General features: G+C 44.3%; 1 protein-coding gene across 1 annotated transcript in view; it reads left to right on the top strand.

Annotated features, from left to right (window-relative positions):
• Nucleotides 1–3,054, top strand: part of faxcb (failed axon connections homolog, metaxin like GST domain containing b) — a 66,160-nt gene extending 63,106 nt beyond the window's left edge. Inside the window, exon 6 of the mRNA XM_072277601.1 lies at nucleotides 2,756–3,054. Within this exon, the coding sequence (XP_072133702.1) occupies nucleotides 2,756–3,054 (299 nt within the window). The remainder of the gene's footprint in view (nucleotides 1–2,755) is intronic.
• Nucleotides 3,055–12,189: the final 9,135 nt, after the last annotated feature.

Raw genomic sequence — 12,189 nt, 5'->3', positions numbered from 1 at the left:
CACCGACAGGAGAGCCAGCCTGCAGAGTTCAACCTGCAACCCAGCACGGATCCCAGCTGCGCATCTGTGCTCTCCCACACTGCCTACTCCCTTGGGTGGCTGCAACAGGTGACACCGCGGCCTGAGAGCCTGGCCCGCACAACAACCCGAGGCCACGCAACTCCTCTGCTGTCAGTCTCACCAATGAACTAATAAACCAGACCTACAGTAGCACTCTTCCTTCAGTTAGTCCTGACGAAGGGTCTCGGCCTGAAACGTCGACTGCACCCCTTCCTACAGATGCTGCCTGGCCTGCTGCGTTCACCAGCAACTTTGATGTGTGTTTGTTAGAATTTCCAGCATCTGCAGAATTCCTGTTGTCTACAGTATTTTGTATCACCAATGTCCAACAGAATCAGGTTTAATATCATATCATATCATATGTCAGGAAATTTATTGTCGTTATCTCAGCAGTACAATGCAAAGCATAATAACAGAAAAAATGTAAATCACAGTGGGTACATATATATAAATAGTTAAATTAAGTAAGTAGTGCAAAAACAAAAATAAAAGAAGTAGTGAGGTAGTGTTCATGGGTTCATTGTCCATTCAGAAACCTGATGGCGGAGGGTAAGAGTCTGTTCCTGAATCACTGAGTGTGTGCCTTTAGCCTTCTGCACCTCCTTCCTGCTGGTAGCAATGAGAACAGGGTGTGACCTGGGTGATGGGGGTCCTTAATGATAGACACCGCCTTTCTGAGACATTGCTCCTTCAGGATGTCCTGGATACTCTGGAGACTAGTGCCCACAACATGCTAAGTTTGCAGCTCTCTGCAGTGTGCTTCGATCCTGTGCAGAGGTCCCCTCCCCACCCATACCAGTTAGAATTCTCTGCAGGGTACATCTGTAGAAATTTGCAAGTGTCTTTGGTGACAAACCAAATCTCTTCAAACTCCTAATGAAATATTGCTGCTGACGTGCCTTCTTTGTAGCTGCATCAATAGGTTGGGCGCAGGATAGCTCTTCAGGGATATTGAAATTGCTCACTCTCTCCACTTCAGCTTCCTCTATGAGGACTGGTGTGTGATCCCTGGTCAGCAAATTTATAGATGGCATTTGAGCTGTGCCTAGCCACACAGTGATGGCTGCAGAGAGGGTAGAGCAGTGGGCTAAGCACATAGCCCTGAGGTGCTCCAGTGTGATTGTTAGTGAAGTGGAAAAGTTACTTCCAATCTGCACAGATTGTGGTCTTCCGGTTCGAAAGCTGAGGATCGAATTGCAGAGGGAGGTACAGAGGCACAGGTTCTGGAACTTTTCAATGAGAGCTGTAGGAATGATTGTGTTAAATGCTGAGCTGTAATCAGTAAGCAGCATCCTGGCATAGGTATTCTCCAGGTGATCAAGGCCGTGTGAAGAGCCAATGAGATCTGTAGAAGATGGGCAACTTGTAGTGGCCTTGTGATTCCAAGAACAAGATTTAAAACAATCAAAGTATCATTTACAGCCTTGAGATTCATCTTGCGGGCAGTCGCAAAACAAATAACTACAGTAGAATTAACAAAAGCCCCACACCGTACATTAACGATAGTCATACATCCAACGTGCGAAAAAGAAAGAACAAATTGTTCAAACAAACAAATAATCCACAGGACATGAACTGCAGAGTCCCCAAAAGTAAGTCCACAGCCACATAGCCAGTTCAGTGCGACAGCTGGTCCAGGAGCCTGATGGCTGTAGGCCCAGGGTTGCCAATTTTCTCACTCCCAAATAAGGGGCAAAAGTAGCAGTCAAATACAGGACACTTGTGTTTACTCTGAGAAAGACTACCATGACCACGAAGCCTTGCGCGGGCACCTGTGTGCGCATGCGTGACGTACGCATGCGCGTACGTGCCGATTTTTTCCCCACAAATCGGTTTTGCCTTCATCTTCCCGACTATACAATACATTATTTCTACTTTATATAGGCCGTGTATTTATCATATCATTCCTGCTTTTACTATATGTTAGTGTTGTTTTAGGTTTTATGTGTTATTGGTATGATTTGGTAGGTTATTTTTCGGGTCTGGGAACGCTCAAAAATTTTTCCCATATAAATTAATGGTAATTGCTTCTTCGCTTCACGCCATTTCAGCTTACGAACGGTTTCATAGGAACGCTCTACTTTAGCAGGGGAAATACGGGACAAGGGCAGTCCCGTATGGGACAAACCAATTTAGCCCAATATCCAGGATATCTCGGCTAATACGGGACAGTTGGCAACCCTATGCAGGCCACAGCCCCAGAGCCACGTTCAGTGCTGAGGCGAGTAAAGCCTCCCAGAGTAGTGAGTCAAACGCTGGTTTATCCTTCACCTTCAGCCTCAGCACTTTAATCTGGCTCGTTATCCACTCGCAGGCCCAGGCCCCGCTGCTTCAGTCTGGGCCCGAGTCCGCTCCAGCAACCTGCACACTTGAGAGTCCAGTTTGCTGAATGTTTCAGGGTACCACAAAAACGTGTTTTTGTAGTATCCTGAATCATTTGCACCAATAGTTGGACCTGGAACAGCCATTGCAACTGGCGCCCGACCATTCTACCGGAAGTCAAATGTTCTGCATGCAATAGCAAGTAATCCCATTCTTGCAAATCTCCTCTGGAAACTTGTCAGAACCTTGTGTTCTAGGCTACTGTAAGCGGTCTGAATGACAATACTTGTTCTGGGTGAAACCAGGGTCTGTTTTCAATGCTGGACTGCTGCAGAAAGCAGAGTAACACCTTTTTTAAAATCTTGTTTTACAGATGAGCTGGTCAATCTTGCGATGTACTGTGAGAGAATTAGGCGAAAGTTCTGGCCTGAATGGACAGAAGAGAGTGAAGATGCTTCATACAGTAACGAAGATGAAACTAGTGAGGACAGTTTGACTCCCACACCGCTCCAAGACTTCAGTTTGTACTCGCGCACAGAAACTTTTGACGAAGAATTAACTGAGAACAGTGTTTCCTGTTCACAAACTCCAGACACCGATCAGACCGGTCATTCACTTTTTGATTCGGATGTGGAAATGGAAGAGTACACAGATACCGAGCTGGTCAAATGAAACATACTAAAGGGTTAACTGTCCCTTCTGCACTTTAAGCAGTCAAACTGATATATTCTGGAGGTCACTAGGAATCACCCAGTACAAGTATTGCCATTCAGACCAATGTCAAATCATCACCTCCTACAGTAGCCTAGAGCACAAGAGATTCTGTAGTTGCTGGAAATCCAGAGTGGCACATGCACACACAAAATGCTGGAGGAACTCAGCAGGTCAGGCAGCACCCATAGAAAGGAATATGAAGGAGTGGTACTGATGAAGAGTCTCAGTCCTAAACTTTGATTCTTTATGTTTCTCCATAGATGTTACCTGACCGGCTCATTTCCTCCGGCGTTTTGTGTGTACTATACCCGATAGTCTCGTCTTACAACAGTAAAGTCTACTCTTTTAAATGATAGGATGTAGATGCTCAATGAGCAGAACCGTCATAATTGTCACTGTGTAGTAGCCCCATGTGCCTAACGCATCCGGTTTTCCGGTTTTGACGCTACATCTCTGTACAAAGTGCTTGCCCTTCGCTCATTTTTGGCATTTCCAAAGTTCCATGCCTCTGAGCATGCTCAGCAGTCACTTCATACACCTGTACTCCCGATTGTTGATGCAGATCTCTCATCGGCCAATCATGTGGCAGCAACGCCATGCGTAAAAGCACGCAGACGAGCGGATCAGTAGTAGTTCAGGCCAGACATCCGAATGGGAAAGAAATGCGATCTGTGTGGCTTTGACCGTGGAATAATTGTTCCTGTCAGACAGGGCGTTCTGATCATCTCCGAAAATCCTGATCTCCTGGAGTTTTCCCGCACAACAGCCTCTAGAGTTTACAGAGAGTGGTACAGAAAAAAAAGGAAAAAAAGCAAGCAGTGGGTGGCATTTCCATTGGTGATGATGCCTTTTTAATAAGAGAGGGCAGAGGGGAATAGTCAGACAGGTTCAAGCTGGCAGGAAGGCAACAGTAACTCAAATAACCTCATGTTACAACAGTGGTGTGCAGAAGAGCATCTCTGAATGCACTGTTGGATGTCAGACCTTGAAGTGGATGGGTTACAGCGGCAGAAGACCATGAACATAAACTCGGTGGCTACTTTATCAGGTAGGGGAAGTACTTAATAAGGTGGCCACTGGGTGTATGATAGACTATTTCAATGACAAATCGTGGTTCGCCACAGTATGAATAAGGCATTCATTGTGGAGACCCTTCTCTGGCCAGCCAACTCCCAGAAGTTTCCCTGTGAAAGGCAAACATCCAGTCACAGATATAGAAATCTCAATTCAATGAGGCAAAGATTTAAGGTGTGCACGGGCAGCAGCAGGTGTACTTAAATTATATCCGTACTTTACAACCATTTATGAATCGATGGAAGAATATTACATGGAGGTTCTTTCTTGGCACTTTAAACTTTGTTGCTTTTACAGTGTGTGGAACGGTGGTAAACATTGTGCTCTTGAACTTCCATTAGTAGTTTGTTTGGACCTCTTTGTTATAGTTTGTTTGGACCTCTTTGTTATATTTTATTTCTACCAAGTCGTGACTTGAAAAGAATTGTTATTGAAATATTTCATCACACTGTTGGAGAAGTCCCTTGTAGTCAGTCTGTTGCAATTGCCCTGATCAATTTGGGGTGGGACAGTAGCAAAGCTACTACAGCACCGGTGGCCCGTGTTCATTTTCTGTCGCTGTCCATAAGGAACCTGTACCTTCTCCCAGTCACTGCAGAGGTTTCCTCCGGGTGCTCTGGTTTTCTCCCACATTCCAAAGGCGTACAGGTCAGTAGGTTAATTGGTAACATGGTTGTAACTGGGCAGCATGGGCTCGTTGGGCCGAAGGGCCTGTTATTGTGTTGTATCACAGAAATTAGACACGATACAAAGTAGTGCTTCCAGAGCAAAAAGTATACATTCCTATTTTGCTGAAAAATGGTGAAGAATTGTCAACATCTTTATTTTCAATATCCTACGGTGCAGAGAGTTTTGGAACCTGTTACCTTGATGGTCACAGAAGTTACATTCGGTTTCATAACAAATTGCACAGAAGCAAAAGTAGCATTAGGAATACATTACCACTTTCTTGAAAAATGCTACATGGTAAGTTGTTGTGGCCAACTTTATACTATGTGTTCCACGATCCTGATGATTACACATACCTTTGCATGACAGTGCCAGTTATGTCTGAAAGGTTATATGCACTTGCTTCACAGAGAGTACACACACACACAACATAATGCTTCCAGAGCAAAAATAATTCATTTCTATTTTTCTCAAAAACACGAAGTGGAAACCTGTTGTAAACATTTTTATTTTCAGTATCCCATGGCAGAGAGTGTTTTGGAACCAGTTATTTCCATGTGCAACCTAGGCCATGGAAGTTACATTCAGTTTTATAAGAAATTGCACATAAGTTATGCTAGTGTTACCAAAGCAAAAGCAGATATTGCCACTTTACTGGAAAATGCTATGTGGTAAGTTATTGTAAACAACTCTATTTTACGTATTCTATGGTCCTGATGACTATACGTGCATTTGCCTGACAGTACCAGGTAAGCCTGTAGAGTTATTTGCTATTGCTTCATAGAAATTGCAGAAAATAATAAGTAATGCTTCCAGAGGAAAAAGAACTCATTTCTATGTTTCTCAAAAATACAAAGTGATGATTTATTGTAAACATTTTTCTTTTTAGTATCCCATGGCAGAGAGAGTTTTGGAACCTGTTGTTTTCATGTGCAACCTGAGCCATAGAAGTTACATTCAGTTTTATAAGAAATTGTACAGAAGCGACAGTAGCATTACCAGAGCAATGGGAATACATTGCCACTTTGCTGAAAAATGCTACGTGGGAAGTTGTTGTGACCTACTTTATTTTATGTATCCCATGCTCCCGATGACTATACATGCATTTGCACGACAGTGCCGGTTAAGTCTGAAAAGTTATATGCACTTGCTTCACAGAGAGCACACACAAACAATGTAATGCCTTCAGAGCAACAAGCATACATTTCTATTTTGCTCAAAGATACAAAGTGCTAACTTATTGTAAATATTTTTATTTTCAGTGTCCTATGAGGTAGAGTCATGCGGGCATGTGGCCAAGTGGTTAAGGTGTTCGTCTAGTGATCTAAAGGTCGCCAGTTCGAGCCTCAGCTGTGGCAGCTTGTTTGTGTCCTTGAGCAAGGCACTTAACCACACATTGCTCTAGTGTCTGTGCGAGGAGTGGCGCCCCACACAGACTTCCAATCTATGCCTTGTAAGGCATGAAAATGCCCGACGCAGGCCCCTCATGGTCTGAGTCAACGTTCCCCATAGGACACTGTAGCCCAGGCCATAGAAGTTACATTCAGTTTTATAACAAATTGCACATAACGTTACCAGAGAAAAAGACATATATTGCCACTTTCCTGAAAAATACTGTGTGTGTATTGTGTATGTGTGTGATTGTGTTGTGTGTGTGTGTGTGTGTGTGTGTGTGTGTGTATGTTGTATGTGTGCGCATGTGTATTGTGTGTGTACGTCTGTGTGTGTGTTGTGTGTTTTGTGTGTACGTGGTAGGTATGTGTTGTATGTTTCTTTTGTGTGTGTGTGTGTGTGTGTGTATGTATGTTTGTGGTGTGTGCATGTTTGTGTTGTGTGTGTGTTTTGCACATGTGTGTTGTGGTTTGCATATGTTTGTGTGTCGTGTGTGTGTATGTATGTGTTGCTTGTGGTGTGTGTGGTGGTTTGTGAATGTGTGTCGTGTGTGTGTTTATGTGTTGTGTGTGTATTGTGTGTGTCTGCATTTTGCGTGTGGCATGTATGTATGTGTTGTTTCTGGTGTGTGTGATGTATGTGTGTGTTGTGGGTGAGTTGTGTGCATGTTGGGTGTATGTTATGTGTGTTGGGTCTGTGTGTGTATATGTGTTGTGGGTGTGTTATGTATTGTGTGTGTGTGTGTGTGTGTCTGTGCACTGTGTTTTGTGTGTGTTGAATATGTGTGTGTTATCGTTGTGTGTGTATTTTATGTGTGTTGAGTCTGTGTGTGTATTTTATGTGTGTTGAGTCTGTGTGTGTTCTATGTGAGTATTGTGTGTGTGTTGTGAGGGTGTTATGTGTACTGTGTATGTTGTGTGTGAGTGTAGTGTGTGTCTGTTGTGTGTTATGAATTATGTCTGCATTGTGTGTGTGTGTGTATGTTGTGTGTTGTGTGCATGTTATGTCTATTGTGTGTTGTGTGTGTGTTGTTATGTGTATTGCTCTGCGTATCTGTGTTACGTATGTGTGTAGTTGTCTGTGTTGTTCTGTGTATGTATGTGAAACCACTTTTTACTAGGGGTCTCTGGAAATGTGGTTCGTTAGCCCCTCGCTAACAGCCACTGGACTCCATGGTGAGAAACCCACCCTTTCCAGGTTTTGTACATCTAGGGTGTATATGACCTTGGTCCCACCAAAGCCATGAGGTTGGGATGTCTCACCCAGCCAAACCCCAGTTTATGTGAATGCTGCGTGATTTGCTGCCACCTGCAATTGCCCATCGACAAGAAATAACAGATCGTACATTTCATACAATTATAAAGAAAGTATGTTTATGAATGTTAATTTAACCAAAGAGTTATTAAAGAAAAGAAAGAAAAAAATAAAAAGGGCCCATTATAATTAAACGGTCAACTATGCACATAAGTTGGAGCTCAGCTTGTACTTGTCCTTAACTCGGTCTGCATGAAAACACACACCACCTTCCAAACGTCGCTTGAAGTCCATCTCGAACACACGGGTCTCCCATGGGAGGATTGGTTCTTCCTTCGTGAAGCCACTTAGCTGCACAAAGCTCCTTGTGCAACATGGATGGCATCCTCCACCATTCTCCTTTCTGTCTTCTCCCAGCTCCCACCAAAAACACCTCTCTGTCCAGCATTCCCTAGAACCTTCTCCCAATTCCACCATCCTGATTGGCTGACACCACATTCCTAAGTTGAACAAGAAAGCCCCTTACTTCTGCTCAAACCTAAACATGCTGAAAGCAGAACAGACTGCTTTTACAGAACTGCTAAAATGAAATACAGCATAGCAGTAAAAATCTTAACCATGCTGCTACATAAGTGTGTTGTGTGTGCATTGTTTGTTGTGTGTCTTCTGTATGTGCTGTGTGTGTGGGTGTGTGTGTGTGTGTGTGTGTGTGTGTGTGTGTGTTGTGTGCCTTGTGCATGTGTTTGTGTGGTGTGAGTTTGTTATGTGTTTGTGTTGTGTGTTGTGTGTGTATTTTGTGTTCTGTATGTTGTGTGTGAGTGTAGTGTGTGTGTTGTGAGGGTGTTATGTGTACTGTGTGTATATATGTGCTGTAGGTTGTGTGTTGTGTGTGCGTGAGCTGTTATGTGTGTGTTGAGTGTTGTCTGTGTTGTGTGTAAGTGTAGTGTGTTTATTGTGAGGGTGTTATGTATACTGTGTGTGTTTTGTGTTTGTCTGCTATTTGTGTTGTGAGTGTGTGTGCTGTGTGTTTGTGTGTTTTGTTTTGTACGTGTGTGTCTGTGTGTTCTTGTGTGTGTGTGTTTCTGAGCTTGTGTGTGTCTGTGTGTATGTGTGTGTGTTGTGTTTATGTTTTGTGTGTGTGTATGTTGTTGGTGTATACCTAGTGTGAGTATGTGTACGCATGTTGTATGTTGTGTTTTGTGTGTGTGTGTGTGTGTGTGTGTCTGTGGTGGTCCAACCCCCAGACTCTTCCGAGACCAATGGCTAATGGGAAGGCAGATTTTGGCTTCAGGTAACTCAAAGCCTTTGGGAGACCCTGTCATGCCTTCAACGGTGGACAAGCCAGCTCCAGTCAACAGGACCATGTAAGTCCCGACAATCTGTAGTCGGAGGTATGCTGGGTCTGGAGAGGGGTGCCCAAAAATTCTGGTGCCTTAGCAGCCGAGCCTGAGGGAGCCAGTCACCAGGTCCTGCCTGAGGGAAAAGCTCCTAAACATAGATCCTTGGAGCCTAGCCCCAGGAGGACAAAGACTACTGTTGCTGTCATCCGAGGATATGGTTGACGATTTGGATCTAAACGTGGATCCTTGGAGCCTAGCCCCAGGAGGACAAAGAGGCATGCATCATCTAATCTGGTGGGAATTTCCTCCAGCTACAAGGATTTGGAAGAGGTCTTCAGCAGGGAAAGGCCTGGACTCTACAACAGCACTGGGCCTATGACTGTGCAATAGATCTTCTGCCTGTTACTTGTCCTCCACGGGGTCAATTGTACGTGCTCTCTGACCCGGAGAGATGTGCTATGGAGGAGTACATAGAAGAGGCACTTGCTATGGGATCCATTTGACTCTCCACCTCACCAGCTGGCGCACACTTCTTCTTTGTACAGAAAAAGAATGGAAGCCTTCGGCCTTGCATTGATTATAGAGGACCAAATCACATAATGGTGGTCTCTTTTCTGAAACTAGTTCAGTTTTGTTCTGACCTATTGACTGGTGTCAAAGAATCAAAAAATTGGATGCTTGTCTCGTCAGTTTGATGAACCCAGAAAAGAGGAGTAGCCGACCACATTTTTGCCCCAAACTAAGGAGGTAGCGCCAATTCGTTGGGGAATCAATGTGCTTGTTCACAAAGCACAGGAGCAAGGGGAGATTCCCAAGAACAATCCTCCGGGTTGCCTGTTCGTTCCAAGTTCTGTCATGTCCAAAGTCCTTCAATGGTGACATGCATCCAGAATGACCACTCACCCAGGGGTTGCCAGAAGCCTCGAGGTCATTAGGAGGAGATACTGGTGGCCTGGAATGGCTAAACAAGTCCGACAATATGTGCAAACCTGGAACAAGGAGAGCTGCACCCAACCTCAGGGGCTCCTTCACCCTCTACCTGTTCCGGATAGACCATGGGCACACATTTCCATGGACTTTGTTATGGGTTTTCCACCTTTCAAGGGGAAGATCATTGTCATGGAGATTGTGAATCACTTCTCAAAAGCCTGTAAATCCATAGCACTGGACAAATCATTAACAGATGCCTGTGTGAGGGTGGTTGACGAATTGTCCAATCAGCAATGTGTACCGCTAGATGATTGCTCCAGTTATGACTAGTAAGGCAAAGAGGAAACTGGCCTTTATTAGTTGGGGCATTAAGTAGAAGGGCATTGGTCAGACCTCAGATGGAGAACTGCAGGAACATCTGGTCACCAAACAACAGGGAGGGTTGTGGTAGTACTGGAGAAGGTGCAGGGGAGATTCTGTAGGATGTCACCTGGGTTGGATCAGTTCAGATACGAGGAAGGATTGAAAAGGCTAGGTCTGGATATCTATAGGAGTGTCCCACCCATCCACATGCAGGGGTTCTCCATTGTCCATAAACCCAACAGGGCCCCCATGGGGAGTTTCAAGAGTAGTAAAAAAAATTAGGCTTCCGTAGCTTAAAAAAAAAGTAGCAAAATTGAAAGCCAAGCCTTTCTAAAACATTGGCCAGGCCACATTTGGAGTATTGTAAACAGTTTTCAGCCCCACGTACGTAAAAGGAAGTGTTGGCTTTGCAGAAGGTCCAGAGGAGGTTTTCAAGAATCATCCTGGGAGTGATAGGGTTAGTGTACGAATAGCAGTTGGTGGCTCTGGGCCTGTGTTTGCTGTAGTTTAACAAAACGTGGGTGGACCGCATTGAAACTGACTGAATATTGAAAGGCCTATACAGAGTGGGCGTGGAGGGGATATTTCCAAGAGTGGGAAAGTCCAGAACCAGAGGGCATAGCCACAGAATAGAAGAATGTACCTTTAGAATAGAGATGAGGAGGAATTTCCTTACCCAAAGGTGGTGAATCTATGGAAATTTTTGCCACAGTTAGTTGTGGAGGACAAGCGATGGTATATAGAAAGCGGATTAGATTAGATTAGATTAGATTATTAGACTATGAGGACACACAGTCCTCTCTTATTGTCATTTAGTAATGCATGCATTAAGAATTGATACAATATTCCTCCGGTGTGGTATCACAAAACACAGGACAGACCAAGACTGAAAAAAATAACAAAACCACATAATTATAACATATAGTTACAACAGTGCAACAATACCATAACTTGATGAAGAACAGTCCATGGCACAGTAAAAAGTTCAAAGTCTCTCGAAAGTCCCACATCTCACGCAGGCGGGAGAAGGAAGAAAACTCTCCCTGCCATGCCCGACCACAGCCCGACTCTGAGTCATCTGAAAACTTTGAGCCTCCAGTCAGCCTTCCGACAACGAGTACCGAGCACCATCTCTTTCCGATGATTCGACCTCAATCTTGGTCGCCAGCAGCAGGCAAAGCCAGGGATTTTGGGGCCTTCCCTCCGGAAGATTCTCGATCGCCCAGTAACAGCAGCAGCGAACCTGCGTTTCAGAAATTTCTCCAGATGTTCCTCTGTGCTTTCAAGTCTGTCTCCATCAAATCAGAATTGTCCACGGCCCCTATTTAACGGATACGATATCATTTTCACCGGAGAGCTGCACGCGCTCTGCGCACTGCTCTCTCTCCTCCCGTTATCCAGTAAGGGCATTAAAGGTTACAAGCAGAGGGCAGGAGAATTGGGCTGAGAGGGAACATAAATCATTGAACGGTAGAGGAGACTCAATGGTCCAAATGGTGTAATCATGTTCCTATGTCTTATAGTCATATGGAAAAATGTTGGAGATCGAAGAGAAAGCTGTTGGAGGAACTGAGTGGGTCAGGCATCAAATGAAGGAGGTTAAGAGGAGACATGAATGAAGTATTTAAAACTATGAAGGATATAGATTAGGTAAACCGCAGGAATCTGTTCTATATCTATATAGTGCACGACTTGATAGACTTCATGATCAATTATGTAAATTGGTTTCATCACCAGGCATATGGAGTATTGTTGGATGTGCCAATCACACTTACAATGAGGACATAGAATTAGGGCAAGGATAAGAAACTTGGAGGAGATCTAATTGGGACCATTTTCACCCAGACAATGGTGAGTACCAGGAATGCACTGTCAGAGAGAGAGTGGTGGAAGCAGAGTCACAGATAGCATTTAGCAAGTGTCTGGATGACCAGTTGAATCACCTGGGCATTGAAGGATATTGCTCAAGAGGTGGAAGATGGGATGAATACAGAGTGGTTTATAGTGGTTGACAAGGAAATGGTAGGCTAGATGGCCTGTTTCCTCGTTGTCTAAGTCTACATTCTATAGT

This window comes from Mobula birostris, chromosome 2, assembly GCF_030028105.1.
Source record: "Mobula birostris isolate sMobBir1 chromosome 2, sMobBir1.hap1, whole genome shotgun sequence".
In the NCBI taxonomy this organism is placed as follows: Eukaryota; Metazoa; Chordata; class Chondrichthyes; order Myliobatiformes; family Myliobatidae; genus Mobula; species Mobula birostris.
This window is presented reverse-complemented; position numbering and strand designations above follow the sequence as displayed.